The 18,547-nt window shown below is 43.3% G+C and overlaps 1 protein-coding gene across 9 annotated transcripts in view; it reads right to left on the bottom strand.

Moving 5' to 3' along the window:
• The window catches only part of ehbp1 (EH domain binding protein 1), an 88,684-nt gene that overhangs the window by 21,216 nt on the left and 48,921 nt on the right, over nt 1-18,547 (bottom strand). For 4 of the 9 annotated variants that reach the window (XM_057047419.1, XM_057047418.1, XM_057047423.1 and 1 more), the window contains 6 exons: nt 10,667-10,817; nt 8,775-9,035; nt 7,442-7,590; nt 4,471-4,609; nt 3,961-4,061; nt 2,121-2,244 (listed from right to left, as the gene is read on the bottom strand). In XM_057047419.1, coding sequence (XP_056903399.1) covers nt 2,121-2,244; nt 3,961-4,061; nt 4,471-4,609; nt 7,442-7,590; nt 8,775-9,035; nt 10,667-10,817 — 925 coding nt within the window. The remainder of the gene's footprint in view (nt 1-2,120; nt 2,245-3,960; nt 4,062-4,470; nt 4,610-7,441; nt 7,591-8,774; nt 9,036-10,666; nt 10,818-18,547) is intronic. The other 5 variants (XM_057047424.1, XM_057047420.1, XR_008952658.1 and 2 more) reach the window with 5 other exon arrangements.

Below are 18,547 nucleotides of genomic sequence, written 5' to 3' on the forward strand. Positions count from 1 at the left end.
TGCAGACGGAGCGGCTCTGAAAGGTCCCGTTCCTGTTCACTTGTTGATTGCATTCTGTTGAGATTTCACTAATCGGTAAGAGACAAAAGTCGGTGATGATTATGTTTCAAAAGCCGGCTTCACAACAATCAGAAGAAGGGGCTGTTGTTCAGCAGGTACCGGAACACAACAGAAGATATCCGGGAAAGGGAAGATCCTCGGAAGCTTTAAAAAAGTGTTTGGCAAAGTAAAAAAAATATCAACATCATCTGGAAATTGGTGGTGATTTCTTATAGGCACCAGTCAGCTGTGACAGATCAATACGGTACGTTTTGCTTGCAGCCAATCAGCCAAAACTTCAATCAGACATTCTGGGGCCACAGAAAAATATCTATCATCTGTGACAGCATATGGAAAGGTGACCTCAGTTTGTGAGTTGATAAAGGTTACTTTCGTTTAGGACCTGTCACCGGTGGATCCTGCACTGATGCCTGCGGCCCTTGGCCTGCAGGCGCAATCCATAACCTATTGGATCAGACTGTGGGATAAGTACTGCAAAATGAGATATGGAAAGAAAAATGGACTTTAAGGAGGAGGGAAGAAAAGACACTCAGCACTACAGAGAAACTTTTCCCCTTTTTGCAATGTAAATCCATAGTGGAATGAAGTATGAAACCACGTTATAGTGACAACTTCATGGATAAAGTCTATCAATTCCTCACTTTTATGCTTATATATCTGTTATTACATGGTGAATTTATCTTTGATGTAATTTTATATTTTCTACTCAACTTACCAGCTATCACCTACTTCCTTTTCCATTCATTTGTATTTTTCTTATGGCGCTGACTGCAGGTATATATATTTATATACTTATATAAACAGTAATCTTTCTAGCTTAGGGTGTTTGGAAATTACCCAGCATCTCGCTGGCTAGTGGTCGGTTTATCGGTGGGTGAAGAAGAGGGAAAACAGCCCTTCAGATTGATACAATGACATCTGCTCTGACAGGGGAAGAGGGCAGGGAGGCAGGCAAAAAGAAGGAAAGCGAACATGGCAAATGGAGGCGAGATAGGCCGATATCAGGACCAAAATGGGATAACCACCGCAGTTTGCTTTTTAGAAAACCTCTTCTATGCTTCCCGTGTTCATCTTTTCACAATTCAGAGGCTAAATTCACCAAGACGGCTGCTGATGGATCAGAAAAGCTGCGACCAAATTACTGTAACAAAATGTGTGACACTTCCTCCACAGTGGATGTTTTTCTCTTGACTGTGGATTTGAATGGGTAAATATCACAAAAAGCTCAGTTCTATTTGGGACTTAGCAGAGCAAAGGCCCCTCTTTTGGCTGAATACGCCATCTCATGTCTTAACAAGACTTTACCGCTGGCTAAATCTAAAATAAAAACCTTCTAAATCTGGTTCCATTCACTAAACCAGATTGTTCTTTCTGTGTGTGTGTGTGGATCTGTAGGCATTTGTGTGTGTCTGCGGTGGATTTGTGAACTGTCTCTGCGTCTGTGCTCCTGTTGTGTTGCCTTCTGCTTTGTTTTTTTCCCTCTAAATATATTTTGTTTTTCACTTTCTCTCCTTTCCCTTTAACTCAACCTGTCTTTCTTTATATCAATGAAGGCCAGATATGTATTAGGGGCAGGAGGGTGCGTGTGTGTAGCCGTGCATGGCTGAGCACACTGTTCAATACTGTGTAGGTTGGCTGACTGGGGCTGCGACTGGCAAACGGCAGCAACGGAGACTTCGGCTGGGGCTCCGCTATCGCACCCAGTTATCGTTTCCCCCATGAAGGGCTCCCTTATCACCCCTGCCCAGAGAGGTCTCCCTTCTTCTCCCATCCCCGAGATACACCGCTCCCCCCTTTCCCACTCCCTCCCCAACCACCCTTCCCTCCCTTCTCCACCTCCTCTCCCTCCCTCACCCCCTCCCTCCCCTCCTTTCATATCCACCCAGCCCTCTGTCGTGCAACATTCAACCAAGGGGGTGGGGGGCTTCAAAGATTCTCCCTCTCTCTCTCTCTCACTTGGAAAACACAAACACACACACACACACACACACACACACGCAATGTGTGTGTACGCTCAATTTGCCAAAACAGTTTTTCCAGTGTAATTGGGCTTGGGGTACCTGTGTCCATGAGATAGCGCAGCCTCTCCTCCACGCAAGCTGCTCGGGCGTCTATGTGCCTCTGCTCGCTCTCCAGAGCAGACAGTTCCCCAACCACATACTGACTGGTGTCTTTGAACGCCTTCTGTCAACCAAAGAGAGAAAGGGGGGGGGGAGAGAGAGAGAATGGTTATGAGAGGAAAGGAAGAGTGGCGCAATATAGTGTTAAACAGAGAGAGGGAAAGGGGGATGAAAGAGAACAGAGGAATACAGAGAGGGAAGGAGGGGAAAATGTAATAGGAATGGAGGCAGAGAGAAAGGATAAAAAAAGATTACAGAAATCAGCGAGGAGAGTAAAACAACAACCTTTTTTGAATCAAAATAAAATTCCAAACACGGCGAAAGATTAATCGCCGCTGCCTCTCATTTCCTCTTTTGCATCTTTAGGTCGTCATAGCAACAAAGCTATGGATACAGAAATGTAGAGGACTGCCAAAAAATCCTGAAGTAAATATTTTGTCAGAATACAGAAAATCAATCCAGTGTTAAGTCACTGTCATATGACGTCTGTCAGTCATGATCGATATTCCTGCATGACATAAACGACTTTAGATGAGGCAACGTCATCCAAGACTAGAACAGACAACCAACATCTTCAGAAACACTACGGCAACAGTTGTCTGTTCTGACCTCCCAAAGGTCACCATGGAGCTTCCACTCACGTTTGTCCTCTAAATGTCTCAAAGGTAAATCAACTATCATTAATATCCAAATACACCCCCCATGTCTTTGGGTATAAGAGTTTTCTCAATCAACATCTATTTAGTAAGACTTGAGTCATGTGACAGGCTTAAGTATGTAGCATAAATATAAACGCCTGTAAAACTATATATGAACACACACACACACACACACACACACACACACACACACACACACACACACACAGGCACTTCAACACACTCTATTACTGACTCTTTTTCACCTCTGGCTCCTGACCGTTTGCTATTCTCAGGAGAAACTCCTCCAAGTGAGAAAATGTTTATTCAAATTCTCCACTGAGGATGCATCTGAAAAATATCTCCATTTTATTGCTGATGCACTTCATTTTTCTTAATGGGTAGGGGAACTAGTGAGGAGGAGAAAGTTTTTTTCTCCCCCCATTCCACCCAGGCCAGCACTTTTTTCCCTCCCTTGTACTCGTTCCAATGGTAGAGTGCATGTGTGTGCATGCCGATTCCCAGCAGCCTCTCTTCCTCCTCCCTCTTGCGCGCTCTCGCTCTATCACCATATTTTTCCTTGGCAAATCAATTTTACACATGATCAGCCCACTCCCCTTGCCGCGCTCGGCCCAGCCGTAATTAAGAGGAGGGAAATTACCATATATATTATATTAATGCAAACATCATTCAGCAGGTAATTCTTGGCTGATCGGGATAATGGAAAGGTTGAACACCCATTAACCCTGGGGCCCAAGTACTGGGAGGAGGAGTGTGGGTGTGTATGCGTCAGTGTGTGCGTGTGCAAGTGTGGGATCAGGATGGAGGGTGCAGGGTTGAGGGTAAAATAGGGATGCCTGGGAAGAAACAGTCAAGACGTGGTCTTCAGTCACACACACTTTTGCATATATACTTGAAATAAAAGCAACCTCATAAACACACGGACTGTGTGTGTTTGCACACGCACCTCAATACATCTTTAAAAAGCAATTTAAATCTTTAATACGTTTAGTTAAGTTGCGTTGCTAATTCACTAAAGAATTCCTTTACACCGAACTTTAAAAATGCCAAATCAAGACTAAGAGAAGCTGCTAGACATTAAGATGCCATTGAAGTGCAATTTGCAGGGAAGCAGGACCAACCTCCTCTTCAAATGTCCTGCAAAAGTCCAACTCTGACAGAGAACTTCTGTCGTCCTCCACCTTCGACAGGTCCTCAGGAACAGACTTCTGTCTCTTCCCCTCTGCTCAGATAACAAATGAGAACATTTCAGAAAACAAGAGTGGAAAAAGACCGACTGCTCATTTTTATTCCTGGTTATTCTGCTTTGGTTACTTCTGTGACTATTGAATGGCAACAAAAGATGAGTGACATCAGTGGTTCTTGACTACTAAGTAATAAGTTGACTACTAAGACTAATAAGTAACCTTGGCAATAGTGATTTTGGGGGGAAAACAAGGAGGAAAAAATTAAAGAACCAAAATTTTTACCACACAGCAGACTGGGAATACACAGCAATGGAACCAGAAACCTGCTCCAAGTGTGAGTGTGATGTATGCTCAATATAAACAATCCTCCCTGGGCAAACACTTTAGGCCTCTGTGTGTGTGTGTGTGTGTGTGTGTGTGTGTGTGTATTGCATTGTCTTCTACCTGGTCTGTTCTCCACATACTGGCTGAAGGACTTGAGCTGGGTTTTTCTGACTGCAGAATCCTTGTTGAACACTACCGGGTTCCGCAGCCTCTCCGTGGCTCTGCGCAGTCGCTCTGCCCGCAATTCCTGTGTGTTATTCTGTCAAAGAGGAAATTGTGTGTCACTGGCGTTGAATCAAATGCAGGTTTTGATCTAAGAACTTCATCAAAATGTAAAAAGTTGAAATAACTGCTGTCAAATCACATAGGCTGAATTTTGTCTATTACAATCAACCCATTAACCTCTACAGTCCTCTTACCTCACAGATTTTAATTAGTTATACACACATCAAATACACAAACACCTATTAATACAGCAAATACAAAATGAGAACATATATGCACACAACGATAATGAGATACATCTGGCAGTAGGTGATAGAAGGTGAGCACATCCTGAGGATGACTCTCTCTCTCTCCCCCCTCATTCATGGGTGAAACAAAAAAGAAGCAATTAACTTGACTTTCAACAAAACCCAGAGCCAGAAAATATATTCAGATTATGCAAAATGCAAAAAATGCTATTGTTTCCGAAGTGAACACGTGTTAAAAAGCTGCACGGTCGCTTCTCCCACTATCAAAAAGGGCATGCAGGAATGCTTTATTACCAGGCCTCCAAATATGCCAAGCCGAGTGGAAAAGTAACCAAGTCGGGCTAAGACTGACATTGTGGCAACCCTAATAAGACGATGAAACACGTAATAAAGTCGACAATTAGGGCAAACACGTTCCACTGCTTGAGACGGAGCGAGATAGTCAAGCGAGGTGTGTAGAGCGAGGAGAGCTAATAGAGACAGTCTGGGTGGAACAAGCCGGAGATGCGGAATTATGAGTTTAGCTTCAGATTATTGACTTTCAAAAACAACGTCAGCAATTAGTCGACTCTCACTTTGTTTTGTCAATTAGTCCCTCAGCTTCCCCCAAACTCTTTAATTTGTATGTCAAGTCGAAGGTGAATTTATTTAAAGGCCATTTGTAAAAATCCCCAATTAACAATGGTCACGTGAACATGATAAAGTGAAGTTGTGTGCGGATGCAAACTTGATGGGAACACACAAACGCACACAGCAGATTTAAATCAGTGGCGTTTGAGCGAAAGGTCTAAATCCATGAGGCGATTTGAACAATGAGGGTCTTTAAAAAATTATTATTTATTGATTAACATCTGTTTGTGTGATTATTTCACACCAGATTTCAAGTCAGGACAGAATGAAGACCTATTAAGCTTTCCAGTCTCCACTGGGGAGAGCAGATATTGGGGTGTTCCCTCCCTTCCTCCCTCTGTGAATCTCTTTTACTCCCACTTTATCCTTTATCGATGCTATCATTCCTATGTCAGTGGTGAGTCAGTGATTTTGGCATTTACGAGTCGGCAAATGCACATGCAGGGGGTGGCGTGACTAACGTTGCAGTCTGCTGAGCGTCGCATGCCCTTATCGTGCACTTCCAAGGCTGTGCATATACACAATGAATAACGAGACTCTGTGTGTGTGTGTGTGTGTGTGTGTGTGTGTGTGTGTGTGTGTGATGCTGCGGGTCAGTCTAACTGCTCCAAGGACGACTGGAGACAGTTTATCCTTTTTAGAAAGGACCATCGGACTTCACTTGCAAGCGTTTAGCTTTGCGAAGTGAAGCATATTTAGTGGGAAATGTGTGTCTGGAGTCAGTTTAGGCCAACATTACGTTGTTCAGCAATAAAGTGGAGATTTGAAATGTTTTGGTTGTGTTGGACTAGGTCACAGCTGCTCAACGCTTTGATGCTTCCCCCCTCGTCCACTCTGGATTTAGAAACGGAGCATTCATTCTAGCTGTCCTTTCTGCCTGGAACACTCTCCAGAATGACTCAAGGCTGTCTGATCATATTACGCAAATAGGCTTTGCTGTGTTTTATGGAAATTTGGATCAAAAAGAATATTTAATTAATTATGCAGTCATATGTGCCAGTGACAAAATCTCTAGTTACAGCCAAGTAAAAAAAATCTATTACATTTTTTTTTGAGATGGGCAGGTAAAATGTTGAAAAGTGTGATAAGCTGTTAGATGCAATGCATTTATAAAGAGTCCTTTATCTTCAGAGTATGTGGCACATCACGTTCTTCTAGAAATAAGAGCTACGCTTACACGCACTCGCACGAAAACACACACGTGCGGTACAAAACGCTGATGTAGAACTGCAAGAATACAACAAAAAGGTGAAAAAGAGAGCCAAAGTCTAGTGAATGGGAACGGGAATGCAAGCAGTGGGATGAGGTGTTTTAGGTTTGGTTAGGTGTCAATCAAAGCTGAATTCTGTAAGGGTCAAGTGGCTTCACACACATTGGCTCTCCTTTGGCCATGAAGGACTAAGCCTTTTAAGCTTTGAACACGAGAGGGTGTTTATGTGAATCAATGATCAAAGACTCCGTGTGTCGCCATAAGCACACGCGCGTTCACACCCAGATGCACACAAACACACACACACTTTATTCCACTTGACATTCAAAATCAATTAAACAGATGTTAAGACTGGCTGACGACTTGTTCACTCAATATTCACATGACAACTCGTGGACACATGCGGCAGCAACAATCTCCCTTTCCCACCTTTCCACACACACATCAGCCACCTGAAAAGGTCACAGTCAAGGGAGGGAGGTCGCTACGTGTTGTGTTGGGCATTACGGTTTTGGTGAATGTGTGTCATGGCTTTAGACAGCCTCATACGGACACAGAGGGGTAAACTAAGGTCTTACATGAACTGGTCTGACTGACTGGGGCGGACACCAGGTCACCCGACTGAAAAACAGGGTCAATCAGACCTGATTGATCCACTGACCCTTTGATGGTGTTGAGAGAAGACGGTGAGGTGTGCATAAAATAGAGAGAGAGAGAGAAAAACAGGTGGAGAAAGAAACAACTGAGGAAAATAAGGATGCCCAGAGTGTGGGTATACCTCCTGGCCTTCTGTCGGGCTAATAGGGGAGGCAGAGGAGGCGGTGGGCGAGGATGACGTGGACGACGGGGACGAAGGGGAGGTGACTCTTCTTGGGCTGACGTCCACCAGCTTCTTCAGCTTCAGATCCACATGCTTGCTATTCGTACCTGAGAGGAAATCAGCAGATGATCAGCAAAAGGAGAAACCCTGCGGAGGACAAAAGGGCAACACACACGACACGGACATTGTCGGTCACAGATCCTGACTTTTAAAGAGTTAAATATCTATAGAAGTTTAAATTTGATTAAACAGAGGGGAAACATCCCCCAGCTCTGGAGGCTAATATCACCATGGTTGACACAGTCATGGCAAACAGCCTTACTATATTTTGTATTTCTAATCTCAGATAATCGAATCAATTTGAACAATAAAATGATTGTCTACTCTGACATTTCTCATCTTCCAAATCATCTTTCATTAACCCCTACTCTTCCCTCCCAGTCTGTCTGTCCTCCAGAGCTGCAAACAGCTCTATTTTCCAGAGACTGCTAACTACAGCTTCTCCTTCCAGGACAGACCACTGCACTGGGGAAGATGAAAGAAAAAGAGAGGATACGTTTCATGTGCCACCTCTCTCTGTGGAACAGACACATGCAAGCATCCCATGATGCGTGCATACACGGAAACACCATTCTCACACAGAACACGTTAAAAAAAGAAAAACACAAATGCACAAGAAAGCGCAAATGAAATGACCTGAGCAGCAAATAGGTGCGGAGGGAAAATTTAAAAGGAAAAATGCAGTTCGGAGCTGCTTCAGTATTCTAATCATTGCTATCCCTTTTCTCAGATTAAGAAAGAACTGGAATAGGGGAGACATCACCCTCCGAGGAGGAAGAGCACACTTTTTCAAAATGGAAACAGATTCATAAAAAACAAATAAATTAGTTTGACCTCTAAGGATTTGGGCAAATGTACAACTAAGAATATTCAAATTTTGTGCAAAACAAAGGAAAAAACAATACTACAGCACTCTGATGTTATTGTTATGGCATCTTCCTGAAAGCTCAATTTGGACGGAGCCAAAAGAAGGCAAAGATGGCTGGGAGGGCAATTCTTACTCATGCAAAGCTTTAGTGTTAAAGAAAAGGTAGGATGTGGACTAACCATCACCACGAGATTATTTTATAAGAACAAGATTATTTTAGGGAAGTAAAAAGGATTTTAATTTGGGTAAATGAAAAAGTACCATATAGGTAGGTGGAGCCTCCACACCATGTAGTGTGAACAATACACAAAAATATGTTAGGAAAAGGCAGACAAGCATGCAGCACCACGGAGGTGACTTTACCCAGAGAAGCTAGCTCAAAGCTGGTGTTAGTGAGCCCAGAGGTGCCCTGGGTGCTGGAGGTGGCTGGGAGAGAGGCCTCGAGCAGCAGCGGGTTAGTAACGAGAGGAGGTGAATAAGCAGCAGCGCCGGCGGTTTCATCAATGTCATCGCCACACCCAACACGGAGCTGCTCATTCTCAGCCCTCCCTTCCTCTTCATCCTCACCCCTTTCACTATCAACGGCATCATCTCCACGATGGCTTTCCACTCGATCCGATACATCTGTGGGAATGGAGCAGTTCAACGGGAAGGAGATAACAGTGGCCAGAGAGACAACAGAGGAAAGTTAAAGAGGTTAAGATAGAAAGGCAGGCCGAGGAATGAATGTGGGGAAAAAATGCATAAAATGAGTCTAAAACTTTCATATGAAATGTGTTAACCCAAAGAGAGCATCCTTTTTGTCCGAGACATGAGCACCTCCTCCTCTGAAACTCACAGCTGTGAAATGAAATTAGGCCTCGCCAGCAGCATGGAGACCCTACCCAGAGTTTAACACAATATAACCAGTAAAAGCATTTGACCCTCCGCTGGCTTCTTCCATTACGTTTCACCGTTTGCCAGATAGTAAGACTGAGAATAGACAACGAGGAAGAGTCAAAACACTAATTTGTTAGCTATGATGGGTGGTGTGTGTGCAAGTGGCTGATTTGGCTCTAATTAATGGGAGGCCACAATGATGGAGTTTGGAAAGTTTTCTTTGCAGACACATGAAGGGGGGGAGACCGGGTTGCATTAAAGGACTGAACGCTGGTGAGCGAAGAGAGGGAGAGAGATGGAGCGAGCGAAAAACAGAGAGAAAACGAGAGAGTGTGGGGGCTAGGATTAGCCGTTCTGCTCGGTAGGCCTTGTGTATCAGCCAGCAGCATTTCTCTCCCCTCTCCTCACCTCCTCCTCCTCTCTCGTTCCTTCTCTAACTCCATTTTTAATGAGATCAACAATTAGTCCAATTCAGAAAAGCTGAAAGAGCAAACAAATCTAGTGTTACCCTTCCTCTGCCCCACTGTCATTTCACCTAACAAGGTCCTGATCGCACTTCTTGTTTACTAGTTTTTGAACCCGGCACTATTTGTGGCTCTGTCTTATGAACCGTCTACTTTGTCCTTTCAGACAATCTTCATGACGGTCAGTTGCCAAAGTTGCCGCAGCTATTCAGATAATTGCTGAATCCTTTGATTTACACCTCTCCTTCAGCTTTCACAAATTACAGCTCAATTTAAATCATTTACTATAAATCATTCCCTGTAACTATTTTCGCCGTTCCAATCTCTTCTGTCAACTTGTCTGTTTTTATTTTCAACTGTCTGCACCTCATTTGCATGCATGCCACTACCAAAGGGAAAAGTACACCCCCGAAAGACGGCAGCAACTTATTTGGATCTGAAACAAAAGACTAGAGATGCCTAATAATGGTCATTATGATAATAACGCCAATTTCAAGGAAATGGAAAGCAGTGGGAAAGATACATGGCGGCGGCCGCTGCCCCTGTGAGCCATTATTAGAAGTGTTTGGTGTTTTGAGTATAATTTGGTCGCACAACGTGTTCTGTTGATTAACAATTACTGGCCGAATGAGACGAGAGGGGAGTCACGGGGTAAATTGCTGTTGCAAATGTGAGGGTGTTGGATTTCAGACCCATGGCTGTTGTCAAGTAACATTTTGGTTTCCTCTGAGGATTATGGAGAACCACTTTAGAGAGCATAATGGGAATGTGTGGATGAAGAAAGTCAGCCAATGTCAAACACATGCTAGCGTGACCTTTCCTTGTTCAATATGATATTAATATTAGGCAAAAACAAAGGCTTTACGTGAGATTCCGCTGACTGGCGTGCATTTGTAAGGGAGGTGTGCTGACCTGCAACTGGGCTTGTCCTGCTGCTTTTGCCTCTTTCTGCTCCAGACGTGTCCAGCAGGCTCATCTCAGACATCTTGACTCCGGATCGTGCTTCGGCTATCAGCTGTCTGGCTCTCTCTCGTAGCTGTCTCCGCCGCTCCGCGTCCCGCTCCTGCACAAAGCAATGAAAACGGTAAGAAACCTATTTCCGTGAGCAGGTAAATGAGGAAGAATCCGGGGTTCTCCCAACCCAGAGAAGTTTATAATTACAACTAAAAGATTGAGAAGAACCAGAAAAATGAATGAAAAAGAAACAGAATATGAAAAGTGATATTGTTCCTGTTCTGAAGTTTATGCTTTCCATGCATAAGCTGGTCATTTCCATTTAGGAATCTGACTTTTATATAATTAAATTCAAATAGTGCCACAATTTTTGGTTATCTGATTATAAAAGAACAAATACATCTTGTTATATGCATCTACTACCAGCACATACAACAAATATAACATGTTCTGTTATCTAAATTGATGTATACAAAATGCATTATAAGGCTGGGAATAGACGGATACATTTAGACAAACTCGCTGGCCACTAGATATACAATATTGAGCTGTAACCATCAGAGTAATGGCAGAAATGTCATTTCCAGGCCCATTCAATCTGATCCTGCTGATAGCACAGGCCACCACATACGAGCTCCCAGAAAACCTTGATGATGTCAACTAAAACTTAACTCACGGTGACCCGGCGGAAAACACACAGGCAAACGCTCAGAGTGGAGCCCACGAAAGGGCACGACTGCCGGAGAAGTTAAAAAATCTCCGCACGTATGAAAGTGGCCTCTAGAGTTTGCTGCAGTAATGTTGCAAGAGAAGAAACGTAATCTGATGAAACTAAATTCAAGTGGAGCTGCAACTGTAGCGACTCTGCATGAATTCTGCATGAAGTCGCAGACACACACAACAGGTTCACATTCTAAACATCGCACCGCAACTCTTGGAGACATCCAGAACCACATGATGACCCAGGGGAGTGTGAAGCTGCATTTCTCCGTCACTGTTCTCCCTCCCCGTTGTTTCCTGTTAATCAGTCTTCTCCATATTGAGGCAGGGGTTTTAGGGCTGGCCTATTGAAGCCGCCTATTTATCCATTAACAAAACAAGCAGAGCCCGCTAATGAGCTACATCTCTCCATTTCCATGTCAATTGTTTGTTTGTAGCTATTGTTAAGGTGGGACAATGGGGCTGTATTGTAAATGACAGCAACCCTAATGCACTCTGTGTATGTGTGTGTGTGTGTGTGTGTGTGTATGTTTGAGAAAGCCCAATGGGACGCCCACAGGGAGATGGGAACACACCTTAGAGAGAGACTGATAAAGAGACAGAAAGAGTGGAAAAGACGGAAAGATAAAGAGTTATGTGGAGAGTGAGAGAATGAGTTTGAAAGTTAGCCAATGTTTCATTTGGCTAATAAACGACTGAACTGAGTTGTCGGAAGCCTCTAATGGTGTTATACTGAAAACAAAACTAACAACTGACTTTGAATCATGATTTTCTGTCATTAGGCCATCTTCCTCTCTTTCTGTTTCCCCTTTCTTAATTACTGTTTTATATTCAGTCATCCAACCTTTATAAATGTAACATGATAACAAGCACCTTGCAGCTATGCTGGTTTAGATATCCAATCTGGCCTTTAGAGATGTGGCTACAACTACCGATTTAAGTGGGAGTGTGTGGTGAATATTTTATATATCTATGTACACACATATGCAGACGCACACACCAAAATGTCCCAGTGAATTATTGTTGTCAGCCATTTTGGGGACAGGAAATGGGAAAACGACTGTCTGTCCCAGAGGCTAGGATTAACGCAACGAAAAATGCATCCGAGTAGTGCCTAGTTTGGTCAGCTACGCAGTTGCTGATTAGAAAATAAGGGCATGTGGTTAGCTGGTGCGTGCACATGCTGGAGCTTAGAACTTATGGAATGCCCAGTGGCATGTAAAAACTTACAAAACCTGTGGCGAAACAACTCTTATTTTACCCATTTTTTTAAAACTAGGTTTTGACATTTTTTGTTCTGGTATACAATATTCCCCACCCTGACATTTTGCCTTGTACGATCTTATTTCACGTTTTTATTAGAGGGTTGTTGATGGTTGGTGACGAAACGCCCTCTAGTGGACATTAAATCAATGCTTTGTTTACCACGAAAGTGGCGGATCGTAGGTTGGAGTCTTAAAAAGCGTGAAGCCATTCGGTTTTACTACATAAGGTGACAACAAGCAAAGAATGGAGAAGACCCGAGCTCAACTGCGCTGTTGCTGCACATGATCAAAGTCAGGATGAAAGAAGAAGAGGACAGAAAGCCCATCAGCTGGTGGCCACTGTGTACCAGTGCTCCAAGAATGGAAACTCAGGAGGAGAAGAGACTTCTCTTCTTTGCATGGCGACAGCCGGAACAATCATGTACTTTGTCTACTGGGTTCCTAGAGAAGAGAGGATAAATGGTTGAGTGGAGGGCTGAGACAGGAGGCTGCACTATGGGCTTCACGTTGGGGTGAGGACCCCTCTCTGTTCTGGAAGCTTTTTTATGAGCAGGGGGAGCAGGTTGTCACCTTGGTTGCTCTTTTTCTGGGCAAGAGGAGAGTGGAAGGGAGGACACACACCACTGGTCATGTGCACAGGCCTGGCGTGGGTACAGACTGATGCCACACACACACACACACACACACACACACACACACACACACACACACACATAAACCACTATCTAAAAGGAGTTGCCAACCTCCTAGATAGCCAGCCAGTCTGCTGACCAGTCATGCAGGTCCAGACATTTGTCATGACAGATTAATTCACAGTCAAGAGGTGCTTTAGGTCTCTATCTTGTCCAGGTACATACTGTACATACATATGTATGCACACAGCGAACCATCACCTGGCTGCGTAACCACACACTCATCAATCGTGGCTTCCAACACCAGAATGATAAACAGTCGATGCAGATTCAGCTAGGAAGCTGTTCAACAATAAAGATACGTCCATATTTATTCCAGGTTACACATTTGTGATGTGGGGAGGACTTAAAGCTATGTTGGGAGTCTTGACGGACTGACTCTCAACTACCTGATGACTAAATATTTTCACATAAACATCTTAAGTATCTGACATTTCCATGCCAATATTCTGCTGAATTATTATTAGTCTGCAGTACTGCGCTGAAATATAATGGGTAGGATGTCTTTAACCAAAATGCGCTGAAGTTGGGTACCTTAAATTTAAAAAAAATCCTTATTACTCAAAACAGAGAGAGAGAAAGAGAGAGAGAGAGAGAGAGAGAGAGAGAGAGAGAGAGAGAGAGAGAGCGAGCGAGCTTATCGGCTGGCTCCAGACAGAGTGCGTGGATCAATGAGCATGCGAGGTCCACAGCGATCAATGCATTTGATAAAGAATTAAAGAAGAGCTACTGTACATGACTATCAAAGAACCGCGACATGGCCTAATTATGGCTTGACGGGTGTGTGTCCATGATAGGGGTGTGTCTGCATTATAGGTACATAAATATAAATCTGAGACATCAGCATGGAGCTGGTTTGGAACTGTGTGTGTGTGCCAAACTTTGGCCTCTCACCAGGATGTCCCTGCTTTGATAGGACAAAACGGTGTGTGTCTCAGTGAACTCCGTGTGTCAACCTGTGCTGTGCATACACATTGTTTTCAACTTATTTGCATATTTGCCCTCACATGTAATGAAAACAGGAAGAGATGGTTGGAGCATTTTAGACCCTACAAGTTGAGTTTTTGGTTGAAAACCTGGGTAAAAAAATTGAAATATTGCAGCTGCTCGCTGTCTCGTCGTACAAAAGACTATAATTTGGGTTAAACGAGGCTTTTGCTTTCCCAACAGCCGACAATTTACAGAGGTTATAAGTTGCGCAAAATACAACAGCCACGTAATCTAAAGCAAGTGGACCCTGCAGCAGCAACAGGCTGCATACATATTCTGTCATTATAATTCCAGTAATACTTAATAATGCTAATTAATTTAACCCGTGCTAAGATTCATAGGACAAAGGCACGACTGTGGAGCATCAAGCTGACCTTTTAGGAGTAAATATACATGTGTATTTGACATATGGAGTTGTTTAATTGTGGTTTCACATTTGAATTAACAATTTGTCCTCAGACCTCCGTGTTTGTGTGTGCTTAACAAGGTGACTTGTACTTTAAGACAGGTAGAACAGGTAATGTGGAGCGTGGAGACAGACAACTCAACACATTCAGGCACAAACCTCGACAGGAGGCGCTTGTCAGTTGGACAGGCCAAGAAGATGGGAATGTTTTGCCCTTTACATAGACAGGATAATTACTAGTGAGAGAGGGAGTGGAAGAGAGAGACAAAGAAGGGGGGGCAGTAAAAGAAAATGAGACAGAGAACATGAGCTGAACATTTGATGGTGGCTGACAAAAAAACAAAGGTAACCTACAACTCCACATGGAAAAAAGGACACAAAAAGCAGACTGATGTCGACAGCATGGTGCTATAGGAGCTATACATGCCAATTTCAAATGTTTAGCTGTACAGGACAAGGTGCTCAATCAGTGTCTTCTTGTTTATCTTAAAATATGTCTTAAGCAACTTTAGGGTATTTCTACTCAAATATCTACTCCCTTTGAAGGTTCAAGATGACTTGAATTTTATCTGCAAAGCACTTTAATCATTATTCCAATAAGATTTCATCCATAAAATGTGACTACAAGAAGACCCCGGACATGAAAAAGAGTTTGACACTTCCACTCGGTCAAACGTGAACACGAGGCATGTGAAAACAAGAGTGGCCCATGCTCAGAAGAGGCGTGCAAGTCCGTGTGTATTACCCATTTCTTCCCTGATGACTTGATCAGCTCTTGTGATGCAACTGAGAGAGCTGCTTGTTAACACATGCACGAGCAGGCCTACACACACACACACACACAGACACACACACGCGCGCACACACACACACACACAATTTGGAGAGTGCCTTTGATCTCCACTCCAGTCAATTCAGCCACGACACATACCTTCACACTCCAATTCGAGCACATTCACAGACAGGAGAAACTGCCCACTAAACTATTTGGTTTCATTAGAGCAGATTCTTCAAAAAAGGGAGGGAGACAACACAGGAGAAAAGAAGAGGGGGGGAAGCATAGTGAGAAGAAAGATACGGCAGCCACATTGAAATGAGACCTGAAGAAAAACTATTACTGCTGAGGGGAAAGTAGAAAAAGAGTGAGGTCACCGATGGTGGGGGAGATGATAAAGTGTGGACACAAAAGGAGAGCGGGGTGCACAAGGCCGTATTAGCATTTTTATAACAGACATTTTACCAATATTTGGTGCTTGTGTCCTATAATCAACTGCAGAAAAGAAGAATTTGACTACAACGTTGAACACAGTGAGAGGAACAACTCAATTCTTGGAGCTAATTTAGGAGTAAAGTTTGCAACGGAAATCTGTATGTGAAATTTAGAAAAAACTGAAGGAAAAAGCTTTCCATGGTGAGGTAGCTATTTCATATACCGTGTTTACTAAGACAGAGAGAGTGCAGCACATAAGACTAAAAACAACTAAAAACTAAAGACTAAAAAAACTTCATTTCCATGACTTTCAGGTTCATTCACAGGAAGTGAAGTAAAATGACAGAAGGCATGGAAATAAAATGGAAGCACAGAGGAAAAACAAGGCAGTCGAGTCAAGATCAGAGGCCAGACAGCAGATGGGAGTAGATGACAACACCCACAGGTCACAATAGAAGAGACCCAGGAGTTCCCTCCACTTCTGAGAAGAGGAAAGGAAGTGGCAGAAGAGAAGGGGAGGAGGAGTCTGCCGGGGCTCCAGTCGGCAGAAATCAAACGGGACCCAATTATAGGAATCACAACGAGTCAGTGAGCAGGGGAACTCTCCTACCTGGAAAACAACGAGGTATTTGCATTCGTTCACAAATGCATACCAGAACATTTCGCATTCCCACACACACACACACACACACACACACACACACACACACACACACACACACACACACACACACACACACACAGAGAATATAATACATCACAGGTGTTAAAAACTTTTGCAGATTTGGAAAGAAACAGACATGCACAAAACGCACAGGATTATGTGTGTGTGCATCCAATTATGCAAAAAAAACACATACAGTCACTTCTTCCAAACATAGCGTGGATCCTAATAATTAGCCTGGCCAGGCCGGTGTGAAATTACTGTTCTCATCAGCTAATAGCCGAAAAGACCCGAAGCAAATACAGAAAACACGTGAAGCCATGAAAAGAGCGAAAGGGAGACAAGAAAAAATGGTACATCTTCACTGAGGATAAGAAGAATCAAGTATTCGCTCAAGACAATATTTGGAAAGCTCATTAATTACCCATCTGGCTCCTTGTGGCTAGGGGTGATGACATTACAACATTACAAGACATCTCCACTGTGACTACTGATATGTTGTGAAGGCCACCTATGGGGGGGGCCTGGAACCATTAGTTCTGCTGCTTGGAAAATGGTCAGAGAGAAGAGGAAAGGAAGGCCAGGGACTGGACTGTTAAAGATAGTCTAATTTAACAAAAAACAAAATGAATGGATTGAAAAAATGGATGGATGGAAAAGGGACATCTGGGTGAGAGAAAGTGACAGAAGAGAGAGAGGGAACGAAAGAGACAAAACTGAACCTGTGACCTTAGATGAAAGAGCCAGTCACTGCGGGCTACAATTAGGGCTGGCAGGAGGGAGAGCATAGGTTAGGAGAATAAGACTACACACACACGCACACACACACTCTTCAGTGGTATATATTAGTGTTGAGAACTGTATATGTGTTTGTAGTAAAAAAATAAAATAAATCTTGACCTTGATCACAATCATTTCAAAGTCGAGTGGATGGTTTTAATCATCGCAGTTAAAATTACGTGTCATAGTTTCTGCAGAAATTACTTTTCTTAGCCGGTGCAGCCCATGCATTTTAAACTGATTTGTTGTTTGCATTTTGAACCCAAGGCCCCTGAAACGGCTATCATAACCCCCTCCTCTCACTCAGCCTAAATCATTCTTTTGCCTCCACATTAGCCACTTCCCTGGAAGAATGAAGCCTCCTTTAATTGAATTAAATTATACCTTATGCATGCTAAACCACAAAGCACCTACTTAGACAGATGGAGAATTAAACAGGAGAAGCTTGGGCCTCTCCAGCTGATAACACGGACATACACACGCTAATCAAAACAAGACATCAACTAATCTAATCACTAGCAATTATCAGCACGTTGGCCTCAAGGCCAGTCTTATTCCTTTGATCAATGTTTTCTATTAAAAAAGTATAAACAATTCAATATCTCCCTTGAACCCCTCCTCCTTTCTCTTTATGCACGGGAGCAGCGTATGCACGGGCAAGTGTGCGCGAGGAGGTTCTTGACCAATTGTCCTTGGAAATGAGTAGGAAAATCGGGAGGACGGGGAGGGAAAACAAGCAAACGTTTGGGTCTGGCTACTTAAAGGAGCTAATCTGAGTAAAGTCAGCCATCTTGCCGCATAAAAAGGGACAGAGGAGGACCTTTTTGTGTCACTGAGGAAATATATCGGCACAGCAACAGCTTTGGGAAAACTCTTTTAATTTGCTTTTTTCCCTCTGAAGACTTTTACCACCACCCGTCCTTGGAAGCTGTTCGTTTATTTCCTCAGATTATGATGAAATAGTCATTCCTGCAGCCGGCGTGCAGACATGAACACACACATTTGCATGTCCAACACACAGGATAATGCTGACAACACACACATTCATATAAATACACACACAGGCAGGGACACACTCAAAAAAACCATCTAATTCAAGGGCACATATCTCT

The sequence above is a fragment of the Takifugu flavidus genome, chromosome 11 (assembly GCF_003711565.1).
Source record: "Takifugu flavidus isolate HTHZ2018 chromosome 11, ASM371156v2, whole genome shotgun sequence".
Taxonomy (NCBI): domain Eukaryota; kingdom Metazoa; phylum Chordata; class Actinopteri; order Tetraodontiformes; family Tetraodontidae; genus Takifugu; species Takifugu flavidus.